The sequence below is a fragment of the Punica granatum genome, chromosome 3, assembly GCF_007655135.1.
Source record: "Punica granatum isolate Tunisia-2019 chromosome 3, ASM765513v2, whole genome shotgun sequence".
In the NCBI taxonomy this organism is placed as follows: Eukaryota; Viridiplantae; Streptophyta; class Magnoliopsida; order Myrtales; family Lythraceae; genus Punica; species Punica granatum.
Window position 1 is genome coordinate 14,889,771 of NC_045129.1, and position 26,377 is coordinate 14,916,147.

A 26,377-nucleotide genomic window follows, 5' to 3' on the forward strand; every position below is an offset into this window, starting at 1 on the left:
CCGAGGTTCTGAATTCGGGGGTTCTGTTACATGCGAGCCTATATCTCGCATGCCCTATCGGTACTCTAGCTTGTCTAGGCTTGCCATTTTTTATTTAATTACCGCTTAATTAAGTTCCGCTCATCTTACGCGTTTTGACACCGTAAATTCGAAGAAACACTCTGACCGTCCGCTCTCTGACCGGGATTCTTACATGAATAACCTTCCAACATAAATCCTTACATTGTTCTCTCAAATAAAAGATAAATTGCAATGACTGAATCCCGGTCGGTTCGCGTTCGGCCGTTATTTCACTCATGCTCACCGTATGATTTTGTAAAAGATCGAAAATTAAATTAAATGCGCACTCGGTGTATGGGGCATTGGACCCCGTGATTGATGGTTAGGGCGCCGAACCCAGTGTGAATCGTATCCTAAAGGATCGGGCTCGACCCGCATAACAAATAAGTGTAAAAATGTAACAAGTAAGCGCAAATAAACAAACGATGAGATTTTGTTATTGCCGAATTTACGTGAGTTAATCAATTATTATTCGGGGTATCTTGGCATACAAATCCTACCCTAAAAGAAACAAATAGGATGATGGATAGGGTATGTAGCATTCGGCATCATTTAACAGACCCGACAGACATGATGTTCATAATCAAGTCTCGAATGAGTGGGTTATTTTTAATTATTTTGTATCGTGACAATGTGGCTTTTACAGATTAAGAGTGTTTTCACCTAAAACCCAAAACCTAACCCTCTACTTGATTATTTGCCCATGTTGATTATGCCGAGTTTGTGATTAATCCGTTTTCCGATACTTTAACCCGTTCTAAACACAAACCTACACTAGAGTGACGGCAGGACAAGAAGTGACGGCAGGACAAGAACCGGTAATCATGCCCTTGAATCGGTAAATATGTGTGTGCAACAAAATCAAGATTGCGTTGTACGTATCTCGGTGCTTTTGAAATTGTGAATTTTGAAAAGGGCATGACTAACAGTTCTTGAACTGTCGATGCGATTACAGATTATTAATCGGTTCGTACAATTTATTTAAAAGAGTCCAGTGATTTAATTTAGCCAAATTTAACGTCCTGATTACCCCGTGTGTAGAATTTTAGGTTAATTAGAAATTTACCGAATGCTTTGATCTACGGATTTCAAGTCGTTGAGATAGCCATTTAGTTGACCGCCCGATAAACTTTAATTTCCGACATGGTCACGTTGTATACATATAATTACAAAAAATAAAATATTTAAATGGGGCACATACATTGTCGGTGGGTGATCCAAGTAGGAAAGGGTTGGATATTTTGAAAATGTCCAGGGGACTGAACTGAATGATTTTAAAAGAGCAGGGACTGATTTGAAAATTCTAAAAAATGGGGACTGTGTAAAAAAATTACTGAAAATGCCCTAGGACTTATTTGAAATGAATTTGAAAATCGGGACTGATCTGAAAACAAAAAAAAATGGCCCCAGGATTAAACTGAAACAACTTGAAAAGTTCCTAGGGATTCTTGAAAAATTCTGGGAATTCCAGGGCTGGCTGGAAAATAATAAAATGACTGGGACTTGATTGAAAAGAATTTTTGAAATTCGGGGCAGATCTGAAAATGGTGAAAAATGGTCCCGGGACTAAACTGAAACAATTTGAAAAGTTCTTTGGGATTCTTGGAAAAATTCTGAAAAATCCAAGGACTGATTGGAAAATAGTGAAATGATCGGGACTTGATTGAAAATAATTTTGAAATTCGGGGCAGATCTTAAAAAAATAAAATACGTCCTCTGGACTGAAATGTGACAAAACATAAAGTTCGTAAAATCGAGTTCGGGAAAAATCTGATCACCCACGCGACCCAAGAACACTCATTTCACATTATATCCATCAAGCAAGCAATAATATTCAGGAAAGGAACCCTAATCATGCCACTAAGTCGAGAATTTATCTAATTCGGAAAGTTGAGGGGCTTCTCTGTAAAAATAAAAAAAAATCGCCGGATCGGATCGGACCGGATCGCCCGAAGGAGAAACCGCCCGGGAGAGCGTTGGGCCGGACTGGGGAAGTTGGGCCTGGCTGGGCTTGGGCTGGGCCTGCGAAAAAAACGAACTGGGCCGAGGCCCGTTAGCCGAAGGGTGGTCGGGATCGGGGGCAGCGGCGGCGACGGCGGTTGTCGACCCTGGACGCCGCGATGAAGGCCGGAATGGGCGCGGGAGATGGCTCTGGACACCGCCGGCACTCCGCCGTGGTCGATATGGAACTCACCGGAGTTTAAGTGGTCGGAATCGGGGAGTTTTTGCGGTCTTCCGGCGACGGTTCCCCGAATTCTCCGATCTCCAAATTCCCCGAAACGAGAGCCAATTTTCGATTTCGTTTGCTGGGTCGTGTTCCTCCTCCCCCGAATCTCATTTCTATTTCATTTAATTGCAATTCCATTCCCTTTCCGTTAAGATTTCGGCCGATTTCGCGGAAATCGCGAAAATCGCGATTTGGGGGCTTTCTAGGCCGGCAAGGATCGCGGGCAGCCGGCGGGGATCGTGGGCAGCCGGCGAGCGTTGCCCGGCCTACCCGGTCTGCCCGAATCTCTGTTTTTGTTTTTTTTTAAATTAGGCCGGCGGGGTCACGGGCAGCCGGTCAGTGCTACCCGGCCTGCCCGGGATTTGATTTTTTGATTTTTTGATTTTTTATTATTTATATACATATATATATAATTTTATTTAATTTAAATTAATTAATCATTTTTTTAAAAAAAAAAGGTAATAAATTGGAAAAATGACTATTTTGCCCCCCAGAGCCAATGGACCGAAATGGGGTGCTGACACATGTATTTAAAGAGGGGTTAGAGATAAATTACGTTACCAGCATGACAAAATATTCGGTATATTTCCGTATCTCATATCTTAATATATTTGGGTATGTATCTTGTTGTCATAGGAAATTCCCTATTATAACTCTCACTAAGTAGGCCTCGCGAGTTGGCACGTACAACGCACATGGTCGAGGGAGTTACTGACACGTGTCGCTTAATGGTTCGTGGAACATACCCCACCAGAAGTACACTTCAAACATTTGCGAACCATTATATTAGCCTTGATCCAATAGCGGATAGGGGGTCAATCCGCTTCAATTCTCCCCATGCCCCCTTAACGGTCGGATCGTTTTAACCATGCTCACCCACAATCTTTAGATTAGGCATCATTTCACCTTCGCAGGCGTGTCAGAGCAAATGATGGCTGGATCACCCCCAAGGCCGCAACTTTTGGAAATCAAATGGGAATCCGAAGTCTATAAAAGGGGTCATTTGGAGAGCTTTTCTCCACTTTTGATTCTCTCTCTTGTGCTGAAGCTCTACCCATTCTCTTTTTCCTCCAGAGCATTTTTCAATCGTCTTCTCTAATCTCCAAGAAATGGCTTCTCAGAGGAATGAGAGGGCAACATCAAGTAGTAGGGTTGGACCCTCTATGAGTAGGTCAGGTGAAGATCACGAGGTTTTCGCAAGAAACCAGATCACCTTTGACGAGTTTAAAGAGGCAGTGATACTAGGCTGCTTCTATGACTCAAAAAATCTGCACTTCCCCCACCCTAATCGCAGGCCAAACTATCCCAGGGAAGTAGGGCAAATGCCCATGTGGTCAGCACCGATCGAGGCGGGGCTTCTCTGGCCTCTCCATGCGGACGTCGTGGAGCTATGCATACAACTCACCATTGTCCCTTCATAGTTGCCTCTGAACTCATGAGGGTTCATGTTTCACATGTGCTACCAACTCCATGCCATAGTTTATTTTCTCCATGTTTTCCTTCACTTCTTTCGCCTCCAAGAGAACCCTCATGAGCAGACATACGGGTACTTCTTCACGCCTCGTTATAGGAGAATGATGATACTCCATAATTACCCCGGTACCAACTCTAACTGACATAAGAAATGGTTTTTTTAGACCAGGCGAAGCCCTGGAACCCTCATCAGTGATGGGTGTGGCGCGAAGCTGCCTTGGAGTTTGACCTAAGGCTTTCGCTAGAAGAGTGGTCGGTCATGGATGCCTGGAAGCTAATGGTTCGCCCTAACCAGGGTGACCCCATTAGGCCCATCTCCATTAGGGAGAACTTGAGCGAGAGTGTCTTGGAGGCGGCGCGGCTAATTCCGAACTGACTAGTCCAGATTACTTAAGTATATATCGATTCCCATATTTTCTTTGGATTGGTAAGTCGCTTGTTGTAAGCACCTCATTCCGGCTCGGGCTAGGATCATTGTTCGGGGAGCACATCAAATCAGAAATTGATAAAACACCTGAGGATTATCCATATGAAGACGGACTATCGAGAATAAATAGATAAGTCATCGAGTGCTGAGTACTTAATCTTGACAGCCCTATTTTCAAAATTTATACGAGTTAATTGGCAATATTTCTTTCTCTGGGAACGCTCGTGTAAAACGGATTTCGAGAACGTGACGCTTACTCTCCACAGACCTTGTTTTAAACTTAATTGCTCGTACATTTAACAAAAAAGGCACAATAAATTTTATCTGAGTAAAAACCTTTGATTCATATATATTTTATCCAACAAGACAAGGGTTCGAGACAGGAAAAATGATATTCTCACGTAGCGAAAATATTAGTGTCGATGTGGTTTTCTTCTTAGAAAATGCTTTGTAAACCCAATGATATTTTTTGATAATTTTTCTCTGCCCAAATGTGTTTTAAAATCCTGAAAATTGTGAAAATATAATGTTTTTGAAAGTTAGAGGCCAAATATGTTATCTTTGCCCGACAAAACCAGTTCAGTTCAACTGGTTCGAGTCAACTCCCACCAAGGTGGAATTTTAGGATAGGAGCGCGGTTATTTCCCACTTGCCCGCGGGTCAGCTATCCCAACGGACAGGTTCAAACAGTTGGACCCGTTCGAAACTCTCAAATTGTAGAAATGAAATTGCATTTTCGTCCCTAAACAATCGATTTTTGCAAAACAACCCCTCACTCTGTTATGCCTATAAATATGGGGTTCATTTTCAGCAACAGTGGATTTTTTGACAATTCATGTGCTGAAACTCTTCTAAAATAACCCTAGAAATCATTAAATACACCTAAGTTCTTACATATATAGTCGAATTTTGTGAGCTTGAGAGTGATTTCCATCGATTCTGAGCTCGCGAGTCCGAATCGTGCCAAAGGTGAGAAGGGCGACCTTTCACCTCTGTCCAAAACCGAAATGGAGCTCTTTAGCTTCCATCTTGGTCATTTTGTGCTTAATTAGCCTAGATATGTGTAGATTAGATGACTAGGTTGGCAAATTGGGTGGATTGGAGCTCATTTAGGATTAATTGAGTAGTATCTTGCTTAATTACAATTAAATTTAGCTACTTAATCTTGATTGTACTAGGAAAAAAGACTAATTGCATGTTAATTGAACTTGATTTGGTGTTAATTGAGTCAATTTGTTCATAATTAGTGGTAATTAGTCTAGGTATGTGTTAATTAGGTTCTAATTGGGTTTAATCTTGCTTAATTGCTCGTGTTGACATTCTGGTTGTGTAGTAATTAGGTCCATTTTGGGGTCAATTAGGTGTAATTTGCCTCAATTTGAGTATAATTGGACTAATTACAAATTTGGTCACATGCGATTATGCTTGAATTAGCTTAATTAGGTGAAATTAGCATGAAATTGGACTTTGTAACATTCTGGAATTTTTTGTAAAATAGGCTTAGATGAGTCATTTTGATTATTTGTTGCTTGATTAGGCCTAATTGCGTGAAATTAGCTTCCCATTGCTTGTAATCTTGCTTGATTGGGTCTAATTAGCTTTAATTAGCCCAAAATCGACCTTTTAAGCATGCTGGAAAATTTTTGCTGAATTGATCCAAGTCTTAATTGATGGAATTGGGGGTCGACTGGACCCAATTAGGTGTTTATTAGGTTGATTATTCATTCCTTGTGCGTAATGAGGCTCAATTGTGGTCATTTCTTTCAATTTGTGCTTTAATTGATGCATGGAGCTCATGAATGTATGAATGATGTGTTGGGCCAAGTGGATTAGGGTCCAATTGAGTCCAATTTCATTTAATTAGAGTCTAATTAGGAGTAATTAGATTTATTTAGGTGAAATTGACTTAATTAGTGTTTCGACCTTAGGAATTGGAATCCAATTGAGTCTAATCGAGTGTCTTTAGGCTTGATTAATGTGGATAACTACCATTGTGAGTGTCAGCCGAACTTGTGTGTGTACAATTGAGTCAAAATCGGTCAAATCATGAAAATTACATGTTAATTAGTAATAATTGCGTATATTGACTTAATTACACGGGCCTAAGAGTAATTAGATACAATTAGGATGTGTTAGACTCTTAGGAAGGTCTTCGTGACCTTGAGGGCGGGTCATTAGCACCTGGGGCTCCCTAAATCGGACTAAAGCCGATCACTTGATTTGATTGGATTATTCATTTGGTTTCTTGAGTGAAAATGAATAATCACGTACAGTGACATTGCCACGGGGATTAAGGATAATTAACCCACTAATTGAGCCTTACGATTCAAATCGAAGGTTAAATTGACCTTGAGGGACCAGGGGCACTTTTATTTTTTAAGAATTTTAAGGATTAATCGGCTAATTCATGTGAACATGATCATGTGAATAAAATAAGTAGACATAGAAAATTAACTTAGAGTTTTTCTAGAATAGGGGTCCTAGGCCCGTTTTTTCTCTTTTGAGCCTTAGGCCAATTTCTATGCCCACTCGGCCCGTTATGTGAATGTATGGCCCATATATGATATGCCTGAATGTATGGCCATTTTCATTCTTTCTTGGCCCGAATATGTGGCCCATTTTGAGTCGGACTGTACAATTGTATAAGCATGTGTATCGTGCGGAGTCTGTGATTTATTCTTTAATTTCCTTGTACATTCGCAAATATAGACCCAACCCTAGGATTAAATAACTCGACTTTAACGAAACAAAAGTGTTAGACCTATTAGAAGCCTAGGGTACCAAAAGGGCGAGTTATTAGCTTGCGGGTCTCTAATCTAGTAACGATGTCTCCTTACTCATTTCTCTGGTTAGAAAGACTGAGTCAAACTTAAAATCCTTAGCCAATTAGTATCATGACCCCATAAGTGACCTAGATGGCTCAACGGCTAAATAAAAGGTGTAATGGTGACTCCATCCCAAATTGGGTCCCAAACCATGTGTACTAATAGAACATTCCAAAGTCGACGGCGAAGGCCTAAAAACCACGGCCACGCGACACTTGTCAAGCATTGCACCCTTACTACAACATTTATAGGCTCAATGTCAACTACCCCCACTCACACTAGAGCCCTGTGGGGCCAACGCTCTAATGCCATCCAATGCACCCACTGCTGCTCCCCCCAGTTGCCCCCAGCTGCCCCTAACGCCCCTGTCACAAGGTCATTGCATCAACGAGCGGAGTGTGAGTACTCTGCCGCAGGGCTAAAGAAGAAGGTGAGGACAGAGGCCAAGTCCCCTGTCCAAGATGATGTCTCAGAGGACTCAAACACTTCGTCGCAATGCCTTAGAATAGGGTCAGCCTTCGTTGCTAAGGAGCGACAACGCGAGCGAGTCCCCCGCCCTCGCAGCCTATACATGCCCCGCCGGACTTGACCATGATAGAGGACTCCTCAATCGAGTAGTTTGAAATTTCCTTGTAGCTACTAGAATTCATCTACCTCCCCAAGGACAAGTAGTAAAAGGGGGACTTCTTGGGGATGCCTCGTACGGAGGTAGTTAATACTCTCCTGAGGGAGGAGATGCGCGTAAGTTCTTCGCTTTATATTTTAATTGGTTACAAGTACTTATCTTGCCTAACTCTACATGTTCACTACACGCAGGTCCTCCACGGTAGCTACGAGAACATGAATGGCCTGCTACGTTATGTGGCCAAGCTCAAGAAGGCAAATGACAACAAGGACCGTCTGGTGAAGGAGGTTGAGTCTTCGCGCCAGGCTACTGAGGCAGAGTTTGGCCAGCTGAAGGAGCACATCATTGAGCTGGAGAGTGAGATGAAGGACCTCAAAAGAGACTCTGAGAAGTCCCAGACTCCCAGCATAAAATTGAACATATGAGTCGAGATCACGCGAGGGCAATCAAGTCTACTGGGAAGGAGAATAAAGCTGCTCTCGCTGAGGAAGAAGAAAGAAAGAGGAGGCAGTCGCGGAGACTGGCGTCCAGGCCTTTGCTGAGTACAAAGCTGGGCCATGTATACTACAGACTTGGGTTAGGCCTTGTTTGAGATGGCACGAGGCATTAGGGGGGAGCTCAAAGAGAATGACCCTCAAGTGGATACGCGAGGAGGGCAGTTGTAATGTCCAATCAAGGACGCTCTCGCCTAGACTTCACCTCCTAACGCTCAAGAGGTGGAGGCAGAGACAGCACCTATAGCCCCTACGAGAGAAATGGTGGAGGCTCCTCGCGACACCATAACGAAGGCTTCCGCTAAAGTCGAGGTCGTCCATAAAGCTCCTCAGCCCAAAGTCGAGACTACTCTAGAATAGTCCTTCTCCTCCCCTTCATTGTATTCAGGGTTCGCACCCTTGTAAAATGTTCCTTATCAATGAAAGTGCCTTTTCCCTTTCACTTGCAGATGCTTCGCTTTGACCTTCACTGACAATGCATATTAAAATTCTAATAAGTGCAACACCGCAAAGGACTTAAAAATTTAATGGAATATTAATCATCATTCGTTGAATTAACAAATGACATCTCGTAGGTCGAAAAATAGTTACTGGAACCACTCCTTCCTTTAAGATAGCTTACGTGATGACTGATACCACTAAAGTTCTTCAATCATCCACGCATCCGTCGAGCAGGCAGAAGCGAGGATATGCAATTATTGACACCACTCTTGAGTAACGACTAACATCACTCGAGCACCCTGTTGAGCAAAGCGAGAGAGGGCGCATGATTATTGATACTAATCGAGTGATAACTGACATCATTCGAGCACCCTGTTGAGTGAAGCGAGCGAGGATATGCGGTTACTGATAACACTCTCGAGTGATAACTAACATCACTCGAACATTCTGTTGAGCGAAGCGAATGTTCCCTTATGTGTCAGCGAAAGGACTTATCAATTGCCCCACCATAACGTATCCTAACACAAGCTTAAAGTGCAGAAGTGACATCATTCATGAAGAATTCGTCAAAAATTTTATTAGTGGTAGAATCCTTCTCATAACAAGCATAATTCACAAAAATTGACTCCTATAATGCGAACAATCAAATGCAAATCGCTTAAAAGAAATACTTGCGGAGGTGAGAAGCGTTGAACGTGCAAGGAAGTTGTTTTTCCCTCTGAATCCTGCAGGATATAAGCATTTGGGTGTGGAACTCCTATAATCCAGTACGAACCTTCCCACTTTGGAGTGAGCTTGCTGCATCGCGACAGCCTCTTAAATTCATTATTTCTTAGGACGCAGTCTCCAATCGCAAACTACCTGGCCTTTACCTTCTTGTTATGTACTTCGAGGTCAAGTCTCTCGTGCAGGCCATAGGGTCAGCTGCCTCGAGTCGTAAGCCCTTCTAATTATCTAACTCCTCAGCTCACATCTTGTCGTTCAAATCTTCATTGTAGACTTCTACCCTGTAAGTGCACAGCTTAATTTCCGCTAGTAGAACTGCCTCGGACCCATAGACCAGGCTTAAAGGAGTTTTGTTGGTTGCTCCCCGCCCCCTTGGCGTGGTACGATAGGACCAAAACACATTGTATAACTCGTCCACCCAATTTCCTCCTAATTCAGCGAACTATTGCGTATCCCATGGAAGGCTGTCTAATTAGTCATTTCCACAAAACTGTTGGTCTCAAGACGTCCCATTGGCGCGAACATCCGCTCGATCTGCAACTCAGTACAAAACTTCTTGAACTCCTTAACGAACGGCGTGCCGTCGTGGACGCTAGGGCATGTGGGATTCCAAAGCAACTGATCAAGATAGTGAAAAACTTGATAATCGCCTTCTCAGTAATAGAGGTAACGACTCTTCCTTCGACTCATTTGGCGAAGTATTCCACAGCCACAAATGATGAATTTCTGCGCACCAAAAGTTGGCGGGAGTAGTCCCACAATGTCAATGCCACAAGTTGAGAATGGCCATATAGTTGGGATCGGTATAAGCTATGTTGGAGGTCCTCCGGCACTCTTCTTCGCGTACTATTAGAAACTCTGGCACTTTCGGACCTATTCCTAAGAATCAGCCCTCAGTATTAGAGGTAACGACTCTTACTTCGACTCATTTGGCGAAGTATTCCACAACCACAAATGACGAATTTTCGCCTACCAAAAGTTGGCGGGAGTAGTCCCACAATGTCAATGCCACAAGTTGAGAATGGCCATATAGTTGGGATCGGTATAAGCTATGATGGAGGTCCTCCGGCACTCTTATTCGTGTACCATTGGAAACTCTAGCACTTTCGGACCAATTCCTAAGCATCAACCTTCATGGTAGGCCAGTAGTATCCTTGCCTTAGCGCTTTACAGGCAATGGTTTTCGCTCCCTCGTGAGCACTAGCAATTCCCTCATGGAGTTCACGAAGGACATAATTCGCATCCGTAGTTGACAGGCAGCGCAAGCATGGGCTCTTAATATCCTCGCTTATAGAGTACCCTATTTAGTAGAATATAGTGAATTGCCCTTTTCTTTGGGCGTTTTGCTTCTAGGGGGTCGCTTGGGAGAACATCCTTGTCGAGGTACTCCCTTAAGGGAGTCATCCAACACTTCTCTTCTTCCACATTCATCAAAATCTCCTTGGAATGGCTTTGATCCTTCTTAAGTAACTCCACGAAGAGGACCCCTTTGGCTTCTAGGCCATCAGTAGCCACTTTGCTCAAAGAATCCGCTATTGCGTTTTCTTCGGGAGGCACATGCTCCACGACCACCTTAGGGAATCCAGAGAAAAGAGCCTTCATTTTATTCGCATACCTACGGATCCTATCTTCTTTGGCTTCGCACTGATCCAAGACTTATTGTACCATGAGCTAGGAGTCACATTAACGTAGAGGTTCGTAATTCCGACCCTCTTCATGACTAAAAGCCCTGTGATGAGGGCTTATAACAATGAGGACATATCAGGCGCCTGAGGTCCTCGCTGTGGAAGACCCATCAGTCACGAGAATCCACGGTTTATCCTCAACGAGTGTGGGGCCTTCGTCTATCCCCAGCTCTGCAGATCCTGTCGTCTCGCTTATGAAATCTGCCAGAGCTTATGTCTTGATTGCCATCTTGGGGTGTAGTCCAGGTCAAATTGCCCAAGCTCAATTACCATCTTGATCATTCACCCATAAGTGTCAGGATACTTAAAGACCTGCTTCAATGGTCGAACGGCTCTGATGATTATGGTGCAGGGCATAAAGTAGGCCTGAGTTTCCAGGAGGCCACTATTAAAGCGAAACCCCACTTCTCTATGGCGGAGTAATTCTTCTCCGCAGGTAGCATGACCATGCTCACGTAGTAAGTCAACTGCTACAACGTACCTTCTTCGAGCACCAGGACAAAGCTCACTGTCGTCTCAGAGACCCCTAGGTAAACATACAAAGTTTTCCATATGCGATGCTTAACTAGCGGAAGTAGCGAATGAAGGTGCTCTTTGATGGCATAGAAAGCTGCTTCGCACTCGTCTGTTAATTCAAAATTCCTTGCCCCCTTCAAGGCCTTGAAGAATACGTCGCACTTGTCTCCAAACCGGGCCAAAAAGCAACTAAGTGTGCAAGTTTTGGGAAGCCCAATCAGTCTTTAGACGTCATGAGGGGACTTCGCTGAGACCATGTCTGGGACGGCCTAGACCTTCTCCATATTGGCCTTAATGCCCCGCTGCATGATCATACACCCTAAAAACTTCCCAAATTGGACCCCAAAGGCGCACTTTTTAGAGTTCAGCTTCATCTGATACTTCTAAAGCGTCGTGAACGTCTCATCCAAGTCCGCACGGTGCTGGGCGGCAAGGAGAGATTCAGCAATCATGCCGTTCACATAGGCTTCAACATTCCTGCCCAATTGCTTCGCGAACATACTATTGACCAATTATCAGCACCCCATTTTGGCTCACCAATCCAAACAATGCACATCAGCAATGATTCAGGCCCTGACTTGAGCATCCATACAGAAGAAGGCTCGACAGAGCAGCAAATTGCTCTTCATCCTCAAGTCAATAGAAACTGGCAGATGATTCATGCACATGACAAAAGAACATATAGAATCATCCAGCGACATACAGAGTAAACAGGGAACCCAGACAGCATCCAAACCGATGTTTCCAAAATACATCGCCGACAGTGCTATTTTCTGTTGGTTCGCTCGATCATCAGAAGATATCCAATATTGGACTCCAAAAATCCCTTACGGTGCCAAACAGATGAAAAGTGTCTTCAAACACATTTTTTACAGATCATCTGCTTTATATATAACAACATTTTGTATACAGACAACTTTTTAGTAGAAGTCCAAAAATGTCGATTTTGTCAGAGAAAAGTTAATACCCAATGTCAGTTGCAGCCATGTCCCACAAATATACAGAGCATGAGCAGTGCTTCAGATTGTCTCCTGGAAGCCACACAGACGCTTCGAATGATTCCCGAGCGACATAACAAGCATACATTTCTTCTGAAGAGTATAACGAGAGACTGGTCTGACAGAATAACGGCAAACAAAGTTGACCATGCATTGCCTTGAAAACCCCAACGGGCAGACGTTATTAGGCAAAAGATACAGCAAAAACCCTTTTCAGTTTCCCGAGTGACTTCCGAGAAGCAGAAAATGCCATTTTTAGTGAAAATCCATATCCGGATGTCCTTTTTGCGGAAACTTGACGCCGGACAGCTGCCTTACACAGTGCTAGCCATCCCAAGGCTCAATGTGGAATTATCAGACTGAATTGCACAACAAATCTAGACCTCCCGAGTATTGCTTTAAAGGTCTCAGATATATTTTTCTAGTCCTTAGAGGTCCGTTGTCGACAAACAGAGATCGCGGTGATCTCCGGATCGGCCAAACAACTCAGAAAGTAATCTGAGAAATCCAGTTTCAGCCTCCTAAGACGTCTCCGGCTCAACAATTGCAATACCGGCTTATTGGTCAATTATTCAGTCTGATTGACAATGCACATCAAAATGACCAATACGGAATGCAAACACGAGATACGCTCTCAAAAACAGCTAACTTTGCTCTAATCGCCTGAAATAAACAAAACCGACTTCCATGCCCAAAAACCACACGAACATTCATTTGGGCAAAAAGGGTGATTTCGAGCTCATTTGAACCGTTTTCGCACGCACATTGACAATTCAACGTTCGTTTGAGCCACGAACCTCAAACACGCAATCAATCGAGACCCAAACATTGTCCCGAACTTCCTCTCAAGACCGTGGGGCCCACGGGCTGCCCTAGGGCAGCCGCCCCTTGCCCCTTGCCGCCCCTCTCCCTTGGCTTCTTCTCCATGCAAGTTGCCTTCTCTTCCATGAAAATATCAAGCCTACAATTTGAAGACAACACTCTATCCTCATCAATGCTTCTATCTCTTCTCCATTAATGTAATGGATGAGGATTGATCTTCATTTTCCCCTAAGCTAGCCGTCCCTTTCCTAATCATGCCTCTCATTGTACTTTTCTTCACTTAATTGTCATTAAGCTTTGCCTATATATTGCATTTAAGCTAATGACAACTTACCACACACCATCTCTCTAGCATTCCTCACTCTTCAAAACCTCTCAAGTTCCCTCAAGCAAACCGCAACATCTCAGCCATCCCCAGCACTTAGAAACCAAGCAAAACACCAAAGACTTAAGTCGGAATCATGGTATTTACTATCCCGGCTTAAATCCAAACTTCACCAAACTTCATATCCCATATGTTTTCGACCCCCTCTATCCATTCCCAGGCTTAGATTTTAAGTTTGAAGCCTCCAACCCATCAGAGCAGCCACCACAGAACCGAACAGGATTTTTGATCCTTCTTGAGTCAAAAATAACCACTTGGGTTTCAAGCCTTTCCAGACCGGTTTGAGCTACCAAAACCCATCAAACACCTCTCCACACAACCTAGGGTGTCAAGGAGTCGAGAAATCCAAAAAAAACCTATCGATTTTAGCCCAGCAAGAAGAAACAGCCCGACTGCCCAGTCGGATCAAATTTTCTGACTGGTCTTACGGTTTTCTTGCAGATTGGGTCGATCCGAGACTCCTTGCGTAAAACGACCACTGCAGCTACCTCCGAGGGTCAGTTAGGAGTCGGAAGCCGTTGACCTTACCTCAAAATTCCATCGAGAGACACCGGGGTGACGTTCGACCCGAAAATTGCCCAGCCAGGTCTAATTTCCAAACGTACTTTGTTTTCTGTGATCTTTGCAGGGCTATACGGGTCAACCCGACAAATCTGGGACCAAACGACCACCACCACCACCAAGGAAGGTCCCATGGATGTTCAGAACCGGCTAGAAATCCGGTCAAATCGAACCGAACCGGCCTACTCTTTCCCAAGTGCTCAGTCGGGTCAATACAACTTCTAGCCGGGTCTGTCTGTGCTGTTCGGGTCTGTTCAACGAAAAACAGCCCAAATCTGACCCACCAAAGGTCCAATCCGACTTTTTGTAGTCTCATCCCGCATTTCGGGACTAGGTATAACCATTCCCGACTTAAAGGAGCTAAGACTTTTACATTTTTGTTGTGTTTATGGAGTTATAAGGCATATTCAAGCATGTTTTAATTTCAATATTTAATTTTATGCAATTTCAATGTTATATCATGCATGTTTATTATCGTTTAACGTGCTAGCATGTCGGGAAATGTTTAAATTGAAGTCAAGAAAACCATATCGACCCGGAAAAGCCAAAATATCTCTCGGATTAACCTCTTGAAGAGGTAACCGAGGGTATTCTTGACCTTTACGGGTCAAGACCGGTTTCTTTGCCCTAATTTGAGTTGTTTTCCTGAATTTTTATGCTTTCCCACATCCATGGAGCCGGTATTGTTTTATCGACTCCATAAATAATGTGTTTGTGCATGTTTGTATGTTTAAATGCATTTTTCAAAGTCATGTCAATACCAGCTTTGTTAACTACGTGTTATTTACCGTATTTAACGTTTGAGCATGTGAGAAGTAGTCGAAATCGGGTTAAAGAGAACGCTTGAAACCCGAAACAGGTCAAGAAAACCCACAGCTATTCCCAAGAGGAAAGAGCCGAAGGTTCCTCGACTTTATTCGGGTCAAGAACAATCTCTTTACCTCGATGAAATCCATTTCTCGGATTTTGTGCAAAATTACAATTTCAATATCATCACAAATCCCGCATAAAAATGTCTTTAAAACATTATTTTTAAAGCAAAAATGCATAAATTCATGTATCGATAACTCTTTCGGGGCCATTTGGGTTCCGAGGGTATTTTGGTCATTTTGACCAAATTATCCTCGACCTTCCTGGACCCGTCTTGGTCGTCGTGTCATGAATTATTTTCATTAAGTTAAGTTTTTTGGGTATTCAGACTTCATTCAGTGAATCAATTCATGATCTGTCTGATTGTCTGTAACCCGCACATTTGTTGCATTCAGCATTTTATTTTAAGCTGTAATCCACAAACAGGTTAATCGGGATGCTCACATGATTAAACCCACTTCATACTGATAAATCTTGTATGAATTGGCAATTTACTGATAACTCGCGTCGATGAGTTGTCAAATGATGTTAATGCCCTTTTCAAAACTAGCATTTCCAAAATCCCGAAACGCATGGTCCGATGTAGCATGGATGTCTAGAAAGGATTTGTGTGTCTCAACTTCAGTTTTTACCTGATTTCAAGTAACTCAGGTCAGAATACAAAAGATCTTTCTAGATCACTTCCGGGCAGACCGACCGGTTCTTTGGCTTTTTCGGGGTTCTTGCACAACCCTGGACGATTCAGGAAATTGGTCGACACCGGCTATAGGCCGAGGTGGCCCGCACTGCGATGTTTCTCTTTTTTGAAATTAATTTTCAAATAAAGGGCAAAATTGTCTTTTCACAATTCAGCGACACCCCTAGGGTTAGTTTGACAGAAACACTACGGTATCAAGATAAGAATAAGCTACCTGTTCAAGTGCAGGTTCAACTGCAAAACCTTTTCTTATCTACCGATGAGTTTCTGTCATCCTATCGTAGACTCGGATAACTAGAACGGTTATCTCTATCACAAAACATACAAAACACTAATTAACCTTTCACTCGATCTAATCAAACACTAGATAATGGTTAGGCGGAACCCTAGATTCCAAATCTAGAGTCAAAACACGAGTTTGGCTAATTCAGTGGAATTTCAATGTCACAATACAGAACAACTGTAAAAGCAATCCACACACACGAGATTTGACTCTATTTGTCAAGTTCTCAAAGTAAAGCCGAATGCAAAACGTTTTTGCACGATTGCTTGTTTAGCATATGGCATTTGCTTGCAAAATACCCTTAGGTTAATAACTTGTTAATCCACGTAAACAAGGCAATAACAAACACATTGTCTGCAATCTGCATGCTGTTTGTTAATTTTATACTCTTGTTTGTCCATGCGAGTCGAGCCCAGCCCATAGGACGCATTGCACTTAGGGTTCAACGCCCTAACCATCAGTCACGGGGTCCACCGCCTTATTCACTGAGAGCGTATTTGAATTTCAATTTTCGATTTTTCCCTGAACTCACAGCGAGTCGGAGTAGAATAATAACCGAACCAAACTGACTGGTATTCGATTATTTGTAATTTGTATTTATTGTTTTTCTGATAGCATTGTAAGAATTTATTTTTATACATTTATTTTTGAAAGAATCACAGTCAGTGAACGAATGGTCCGAGAGTCGAATTAATCGAATCGGTTCAATGATTGCCTTGACAAAAGTAATCCCAAGATCTCGCAGTTCCGGTTCATGCAGGAATTCAAACATCATAATTTGATGAATTGTAACGCAAGAAAGTGAACCAATTCCCTAACATACGGGCATACTTCTCTCTCGGCTTCTCAACCGATATCGTTTAGTTCACCGAATTTTCGGTGTCAAAACGTGTAAGCCGAGCGCAGCTTAATTCACGCAGTAAATCATTAAAACATGCAAGCCTAGCAAATCAGAGTATTGAAAGGGTGTGAGGGATATAGGCCTGCACGTAACGTGAACTCTTGAATTCAAACTTTCAGTTCCGCACAGACCAATGCCTTAGCAAAACTAGGTGTTTCATACCCCTAGACCCGGGTAACTTATCGGCCCTCGACCTTCGAGTCGTAAAATGGTAAGTGGCGACTCTTTCTCTCACGTGTCAGTCACGCATCCCCTGGAAGGTGGGCACTCCCAAGCCGCGCAATCCAAAAGTGCGCATGCGAGCCCCGATGAGAGTCCATATTCGGGTCCGTACACTAGTCTCTAATAGGTTGCCCCAACATTCTTCAGTTCGAATGGCATTTCATTGTAGCAATAAACCCCGTTGTCTATGTAGAATGTCGTGTGCTCCTTATTCGGAGGCTGCATGTTGATCTGGTTGTACCCAGAGTAAGCGTCCATGAACGTTAGCAACTGATTGCCTGCAATGGAGTCCAGCAATTGGTCGATCCGTGCAGCGGGTAAGTGTCTTTTAGGCAGGAGTTGGTCAAATCAGTACAGTCCATGCACATCCTCTATTTGCCATTACTCTTCTTAAAGGTATCCGCGACCCAAGTCTGGAATCTTACTTCGCGAATAAACCCTGCTTTCTTGAGCTTCTTCACGTCCGCCTTCACTACTTCGAGCCTTTCCCCCGCGAGGGGTCTGACTTTTTGCACCACAAGCCTTACTCCTTCTTTGATGCCCAAGCAATGGGTTATCATGCTTGGGTCTACTCCTAGCACATCCGAGGCCTACCAGGTGAAACAGTCTAGGTTGAAGGATAAAAAGCCAGCAGCGACTCTTGAACATCTGAGCAAACCCAATTCCCACATTTGGCTTCTTTCTATCATGGCCTACTTCAACTTCTTCAAGTTCCTCCACCACGACAAACCTAAAAGTGCCTTCGCATGGATCTGATTCCACTGTCAGAGTTTGCTCTACCTGCTTCCCTTTCAGGGTTGATACGTAATAGCTTCGCGTCATTGACTAGTCCCCGCAGATTTCTCCAATTCTGTTGCTGAAGAGCAACTTCAACTTCAAGTGGAAAGTCGAGGCCACGACCCTAATGGCATTAAGCGTTAGCCTGCCTATGATAGCATGTATCTTGAAGGGAGGTCCACTACTAAAAAGTTGACCATCATCAATTACTAAGAATTTAAGGGTGGCGAATCGTGCCGGGCCAACCTTAAGGGGCCAGGCTGGCCTTGCACAAAATCGTTAATGGGCCGGCACGGCATGGCCCAATATCTTGGATTCTCTGCTTGTCAACTCATGCTTGCTCATGCAATTGATATTTTGGATGATGTTCATGTTGATTATTGCTTTAATCTCTATTGCCATTCGTGCTGATAGAATATCGGGTCTGTGTTTCCTAAGCTGCGGAGGTGACCGATCAGGTGAACTCGTGGACCGAAAAGGAGACGAGTGGCCTTATCAAGAATCTTCTGCCCCCCTGATTCGGTAACTTCCTTTACTCGACTGATCCTTGCGAATGCTCTATACTTCAAAGGGGCCTGGAATGAGAAGTTTGACCTGTCTTCAACAATGGACGTTGAATTTCATCTTCTCAATAGGAGCCACGTTCAGGTTCCCTTCATGAACAGCTAGAAGAAGTCGGCAGTGAGAGCCTTCGATGGGTTCAAAGTCCTCGAGCTTCCTTACAAGCAAGGCAGTGGGGACCAAAGGAGATTTTCCATGTACTTGTACCTTCCCGATGCGGAGGACGGGCTGCCAGCTCTGGTGGAGAAGCTCTGCTCGGAGCCTGGGTTTTTCGACCGCCGTCTTCCTCAGTGGAAGGTGGCAGTGGGCGACTTCAGAGTCCCAAGTTTCAAGATATTATACAAGTTCAAAGTTAGAAAAGTTTTGCGAAAGCTAGGAGTGCACCAACTCTTCGGCATAGGGGGTCTGACGGGGATGGTGAGCCCTCCCGAGGGTCAATGCCTCCAAGTTTCAGAAATTTTCCACAAGTCCTTCATTGAAGTGAACGAGGAAGGTATCGAAGCTGCGGCTACCACAGCTGCCGTTATATCTGTGAAAGGCTCCTTGCCAGTCAGGAGGATGGACTTCGTGGCGAACCATCCATTCATGTTCCTTATCCGAGAGAACATGACTAGGACGGTTCTATTCATCGATCAAGTCCTCAATCCTTCAACTTCCTGAGCATAAAGAGAGCGCACTAGATCTATTTTGATTATGTTTTTGTCATGTTTATTTTTCAGTAAAGCTTTTAGGCATATATTTTAGGTTTAGATTTTAAGTTGGGCAATTAGGGACTATATTAGTTCGAGAGGTCCTACGGAAATAATTGATATAAATAATCTCAATTATCAATCTATTTACAATAAAGTTTTTTTAAAATCCTAAAAATTAACAATTGCTAATATAGTATATGAAAGAATAATAATTCTAAAATAGTTGGGCTTTAATTGAATAAATGAATGTGGACCCACTTAAAGGTCCATTCCCATTAAAATCATGAAATTGGATCATGCATGAAAACCAAGCTAAATAGATGCATTAAGGATCATCAATAATAGGCTTAAATTGATAATAGGAAGATAGGTGAACTAGGGCCTACGTAAGGCCCAATCCAATTTAAATTGGATCATACATGGAAAATCAAGCTAAAAAAGAAGCATATAAGATCATCAATAATTGGCTTAAATTGATTATAGGAAGATAGGTCCGCTTGGACCCACATAAAGACCAACCCAAATTAAATTGGATCATCTATATACATGCATATAGGTTTGGGCTTATGGAAAGGCTCATAGAACATTTGATCCATGATCCATGCATACATATACATATAAGCCCAAGTAGGGCTCATGAATGCATTTCATATAGATACATGTCCAAAGTGAGCCCAAATTGTTAGATTTTAATTAGGATTGTGTGAGGATGTCGGAGAACTTAATCAACTCGATGAATAATTAAAACCGGCAAACGTTAGACAAGTACTTACACCAAAAAAAAAAATACTTGAAATAAGAGAATGATCAAACTTATTTTTGTTGAACGAAAGTCTATTCCATCAAACTAAAGAAAAATACTTATTATGAGAAAATATTATTTCTAATTCACACCGGTGATATCACCTAAAGAAATAGAGTGGAATGATGAAATATTAATTCCATTCCATTTCATTTCATTTCCGCTTATAAAACACGACCTAACAAACCATCACAAGTCTCTAACAACCTCAATTAGGGTTGGTTGCCGCCGATAAGGCCACTAACTCCACAAACCGGACTGAAAAAGAGAGATAAAGTATCCTCTATCTAGGGAGGTAGGAGCCACACCGCCAGCAAAACCTTTCACCTATTAGACTGAGGTCATGGAAGAACCTTGAGGTTTCCGGCAACCTAGCCATGGGGGTCTGATACGGAAAAGATTGAGGGATGTTTTGTTACCTTTATTCTGCTTTCAATATTAGATTATATTCATTAGGTTTAGGAATATATAGTTATTTCCTATTCCACTTTGAGAATCTTATTGTTAGGAAATTCCATATTTCATAAAGAATTTTATCGATTTATTCTCATTGTAAGAGAAGACTCGTTGATTAATAATATTGAAGTTTGCTTAATGCATTCTTTAGTTATGTATCTCTCGGGTTTCCCGAGAGTGGTGAACGTCATTTATGTATCCTTGGCTTGGCCTACCAAGGTAGTTTGGCTACACGATTCTTAGTGTGGTGAATTATGTCTCTTTGAAATAGTGTTTTTACTCCCGACTCTCTCTCTCTAAGGTGATGATATATGTATCCTTAGAGTTTGAAATCTCGATCCCCTTCCACATTAATCGTCCCATACCATCCCGGTATCCAGGTTGGTAGCCGGGAACCCTCGTGGTAAGGCTCCCTTTGCCCCAAATTGCTTTGGGGTTGCATTCTATCGTTTTAGCATTAAGGGAGGGGCTTCATCACCACACCAAATTAAAAAATGGACAGACGAGACATACTTCGAATATACCGTAAATTAGAAAAAATTTACTGGCTAGAACACTGCCGAATAAATGGTATTAAAAAACGTGAAATATCACAGCACAAAACTTTTAAGTACTGTTCTTGAGATTTGCATAAACATTACGATCAGTATTGCAAATTTCTTTCCTTTACATATATACAATGACTGAAATCAATGTTAAGATTCCTGTAGCCCATCAACTCATCAATTGGGCCCCATTTGGGCTCCATATATAAATGTATTCCCGGCCCAATATGGCGCGGTCTGTCACAAGAAATGATTACAAACTCATGGCACCATTCCTTCCTTGACCAACTCCTCCAGCCCTCCCTTGAGCCTCCCTGCCGCAGCCCGACAATCACTCTCCATTAACCCTCCGAATGAGATCCTCAAATTCCCAGGACACCCACATGCACTTCCTGGAATGACAGCCACCCCGTGTTTGTTAGCGAGCCAGCGCACGACCTCAAAGTCATTGACGTACTTGTCGGGGAGTTTGGCCCACAAGTAGATTGCGCCCTCTCCTCCCTTGACAGAATTTTCTCCAAGCGGGGACAGGGCCTCGAGGACAATCTCCCGGTTCTTGACAAGTGAGTCCACGCGCTCCCTCACCCACTCAGGCCCCACCTCGAGCGAGTAGAGGGCGAGATGTTGGGAGATGATGGAGGCACAAATTGGTATGTTGTCTTGGACCTTGAGGAGCTGCGCATAGAAGCCTTCTACTTCAGATGGATACGCTATCTGCAGAATTGAAAACAACCAGATTCTTGTTCTTAATCAATTGGCATCGGGCTATCCAATGATAAAACAATGGACAGTGGCCTCGTTTAAAATATTATTAATTGCTTTCAGCGCATGTCTTATTCAGCGCTTCAGACCAATCTAATAACAAGAATTGCATGTTCACTTACATATCCAACTCGCCATCCCATCATTCCGTATGCCTTTGAGAAGGAAAAAATGTTGACAATGTGATCTCCCTCTATACATGCGTGTTTTAGACCGTCATACATAAAGTACCTGAAAAGATGAATCAGTAAGACTTCCACCCAAATGGAGACATGAACCAGACTTGGGAAAGGGGCGCAGGATAGTTATACTTACTCGTATGTATTATCAACAACGAGCCATGAGCCAGCCTCTTTGCAGACATCGGAAATCTTCTACTAGGATAGAAGGAAGCACCAGATTAGATTTCGGATACAAAAAAAAGAAAAACAACTGGCGTTATAGCAGTTATAATATAGAGACAGTGAAAGACCTTAAGAAGAGGCTCAGGGATGTAGGTCCCAGACGGGTTCCCGGGATTCACAACCGTGACAAGCTTAGGTGTGGGTTTAGTTTCCAATAATGTCTTCTCCAACCAGTCTGCCAATTAACAAAGTTCGATAGTCACTCTGTCAACACTCGTCAACAGAATATCTCGAAGTCCCTCTCTCAAGCTACAGGAACATGGCATATGATCTCCAGGTAATATACCAGGAAGTAAATACCAACCAGAAGCAGAAATGACTTTCAATCAGAAAACTATCTAATTGGTGGGGGGATTTGAGATATTGAAGTGAATATGATAATGTGCTGCCACAAGAACATTTAGAAAAGTTCCCCATAATCCAAAATTTGACTCTCAATTCATTTTCTCCACCAGACCTGCACTATGCTCTGAAGCACGATTCTAAATCGAACAATTTATGGAATATCACAGGACAATGAGACAAACTAATGAATCCACAATCAATTAATATTATTTTCATCTTTCATTTCTCACCTGCATCGGGATAGAGGGTCTCGGGATCACCAGGGCCCACCAATATGTCAGTGACACCGGTCATCTGGAAGGACATGTATGCGTTAAAGTAGTATGGCGCAAACATTACGACCTTGTCACCAGCATCGCATAATGTAAGAACAATATCCACGAATGCCTGAAACAACATAAGTAGATTTAATGACCATTTTCGACAAACAAGAGCAATGGTTTTATTAATACAGAAAAACAATTTAAAGCAAAGGCAAAGCAACCTGATTTGCCCCGGAAGTGACCACTACTGAAGACTTATAAAGCTTATTTTCCTCTTGCAACTGCCCGAAAAAGAAAATGAAACAGAATGAGTGTGGATCATAATAGTCCTGAGGTAATAAAAATAAAAGTTCGTACCTTTTTCATCAAGGCTGCTCGAAGTTCAGGCATGCCTTCATCAGCGCCATACCGACTAACGGAAGGTTCCCAGACAAGCTCTTTCACTTTGTCCAGTGCCTGCTTTGGTGGTTGCCAGTGAACCACACCCTGCATGCAAGGAATTGTGAAGACAATATTTCCAAATTGCATTTCTTAAGAAAACAAGCAACCAATGCAATATAAGCACCAAAATATATTAAAGTTGTACAATTTACAGAAACATGTAAGTACATTCTCCAATAATCACTGGTACAGTAAATACAGTGCATGGAATTGGGTATTGATTAGCAAAGCAATATGTTCGGGATATACGAGAGTTAGTCAGCTCTAAATTGACATGAATTATTTACAATTAGACAAAGCAAGGGTTTCTTTTTTTTCCCTTTTATCTCCCACAAATCGAACCAATTCAAAGAAATATAGAAGGATTTTTCATGCAACATTCTTCCCGCCGGTAACCTTTGTTTGACGCTACCCAAAAATGGAAGATAAAAACACCTTGCCAAATCAAAACAATGCATTGGCAGTATTGCCGATTAGAAAATGACAAAGAAATTATGTAGTTAGTGAAATTACTGCACAAAAACTGACTGAAATATTATGACATAGAACTTTTCCGTTTTAGTCGAGCCATGTAACAGGGATCCAAACTCCTGGCACTTATAAAATTTCAGTGACTGGTCCGACTCTGATCCCTCACCCCAACTCCAACAATAAACCGGCAATATTCAATCTTCACTGTTTCTTTTTTGGAACAGAAACAAATAAACAAATCCATGTTCCCAAAACATTAACTGCCCTGAAAGTACATTCCTAATCTGTAGAATAGTAGGTCTTTGCAGGAAAAGTTGTTCCTTAATTAATGAAAAAGCAAGTTGAGAAACCACCTTTCATCTCAATTTCTGCTTAGTCTGTTGTACAAACGTAACTACACAATTTTAAGATTACAGAGAGGTGAAAAATGAAGTTTTGATTTTTCAATACGGCCAGCTTGAGGCCATTCTGATTCAACAATTATCGTATTTGGTATGGGAGAGTTAAAGCAGGTCTTTTATCTTTCACATTTTCTCCATAACAACGGATATCAATGACCAATGCATTTTACAAACCTGAGCTAAAGACATGGCATTTTTGGCACCTCGAATCAATTCTTGCATCTGGCCAGGAAAAAAAAAAAGAATAGATAATAAGAGAACCATCTATTATTGATAATAAAGAATTAGGAGCCCGAGAATTGAACAGAGAATCTGCAAAGAATTACCTGGACCATCACAGGCATCTCAGTCTCCAAGGCCCTTTTGGCAAGTTTCCCAAGAGAACCCATCCCACCCTTTGGTCTCTCTTTCACTCAATTCGAAAAAAGATGAGCAAGTTCGCAAAGTCGGAATTGATTTATGGCTGGCAAAAATGAAGCTTCAGGATCTAAATGGTAGAGGGTCCACAGAATCGAACCGTAAAGTTCTATGAAGCAATGAGGATAGTCTTTAGAAAATTAAGAATTAACAGAGACAAATAGACGAGAATAAGTCGAACAAATTACATAAATCAGAGATTAAATTCAAACAACATCCGCATTTTATCCGAAATTCCAATGACAAATATATCAAGCATAGCACACACATAATCAATCAATCACAATTTCCAGCCTCTGATGAATTCTCAACACACCAACTAAACAGAGCCCTCTGCTTTTGCAAACCTCTGAAAGAGAAGCACCCACTGGGGAATTCTCGAAACAAATCAAGAATCAATTTTCACTCGACAATCGGCCCAGAAATCCTTAATTGGAAAGTACCCGTCAACTGGGAAGGCTTATAAGCTCAGATCGGCCATAAACAACATAGAGCTATAGTTCACATAGCTCTCTGTCGATCCTACCTTTGTTTCCCGTCAACCCTTTTAGTCAAATATGCTACCTTTGTCTGTAAGGCAAGATCCGCGAGTTACGGTCAGAGACGATGAGATGAAGAAGAAGAGGAGGAAGAAGATAGAAGAGGACAGAGAAGGGCAAGGTAGAAGAAAGAAACGGGCAGGCTCTGTCTCTCTCTCTCTCTCTCTCTCGTAACTCACCTAACCTCCCAATCTTCAGAACTCTCTCAGAGGAGAGGAAGGGAAGGGAAGGGAAGGATATAGAAGGTGTAAGCAGCCCCAACGACCACCCCGGACTGAATTTTATCCTCTAATCCCAATCCACCGAAGAAACGAAAAAAGATAAAACAAAAAAAAGGGAAAAACATAACATAAACTTTCTTTTCTCGAAAAGAATATGTTTTATTAATTAGACAACTATGATATCCGTACCAAAAGGGGTTGCCACATTCGTCACCTTTGTCGAGTTTGATAAGGCAAAAATGCAAAAGACAAGACACTTTGTTTTTGGGGGGATCACTGTTCAAAGTTTTGCCCCGATGATTAAGGCTAATAAGGCTCCTCCTCCAAGAGTCCCAAGATTTTGACTTGCCACGCTGATACATATTGAATTTATCTCTCTTTTCTCTCTTTTTTTATTCCTGCCTTTTTTACTTTCTGCATCATCAATCAACATGTTGGTTTTTTTATTTGTCCTTTGTCATAGAATCTGCAGTCAGTAACTGAGGTTTTGATATTAAAATCGTCCAGCCATGATCCTCCATTATTTTAGTTTAGTAAAATGTGATGTGATAAAAGCAATGTCATGGAGGAGACCCAGATAAAGAGAGAGGGAGGGAATCTCGCAGCAGCCTGACACGACAGAGATGGCTCAACCATTTGACCCGGAAAAAAAACGAAATTATATACTTTCTTAACTCCCAGATTAATTGCCAAAAACAAACTCCTATATCACATATTTTTTTAGTGCTTTTCTTAATCTTTTTCCAAGCATCAACGCGGGGTTCTTGGCATAGCCAGAAGAGAGACTTGATCGGGGTTGCCTAGATATCACCAGTAGGATCACTGGACAGTTTGGTACGGTTCTTCAGAAATAAATCAAAATATGAAATCACAAGCTCTCTCAACAATTCAATAGAGAGGGTAAATAAATTGACTGAGATGTAACATGAGGAGAAATGCCAACGTACAAGAGGAGAGATAGCAATGAGAAAGATTGTCGAAGGAGAAATGTGTCGATAGCCTATGGTTTGGACAACGATTAAGAAAAAGCTTTGACATAAGG

The 26,377-nt window shown here is 42.3% G+C and overlaps 1 protein-coding gene and 1 pseudogene across 8 annotated transcripts; one reads left to right on the forward strand and one right to left on the reverse strand.

Annotated features, from left to right (window-relative positions):
* The first annotated feature begins 18,142 nt into the window (after nucleotides 1-18,142).
* LOC116200416 lies at nucleotides 18,143-19,236 on the forward strand (annotated as a pseudogene).
* Nucleotides 19,237-21,092: 1,856 nt separating this feature from the next.
* LOC116200289 (aromatic aminotransferase ISS1) lies at nucleotides 21,093-25,393 on the reverse strand. 8 transcript variants are annotated; one of them, XM_031531138.1, is made up of 10 exons: nucleotides 25,140-25,391; nucleotides 24,485-24,621; nucleotides 24,333-24,380; nucleotides 23,203-23,331; nucleotides 23,067-23,126; nucleotides 22,813-22,969; nucleotides 22,306-22,412; nucleotides 22,149-22,207; nucleotides 21,956-22,064; nucleotides 21,305-21,785 (listed from the first exon to the last, which is right to left on the reverse strand). In XM_031531138.1, exons 2-10 carry the CDS (start codon nucleotides 24,545-24,547, stop codon nucleotides 21,333-21,335), a joined length of 1,185 nt encoding a protein of 394 aa, XP_031386998.1. In that variant the 5' UTR covers nucleotides 24,548-24,621; nucleotides 25,140-25,391; the 3' UTR covers nucleotides 21,305-21,332. The 8 variants fall into 8 exon arrangements, with proteins under 8 accessions (XP_031387000.1, XP_031386998.1, XP_031386999.1 ...); XM_031531139.1 differs by having other exon boundaries at nucleotides 24,485-24,684; XM_031531134.1 differs by having other exon boundaries at nucleotides 25,102-25,391.
* Nucleotides 25,394-26,377: the final 984 nt, after the last annotated feature.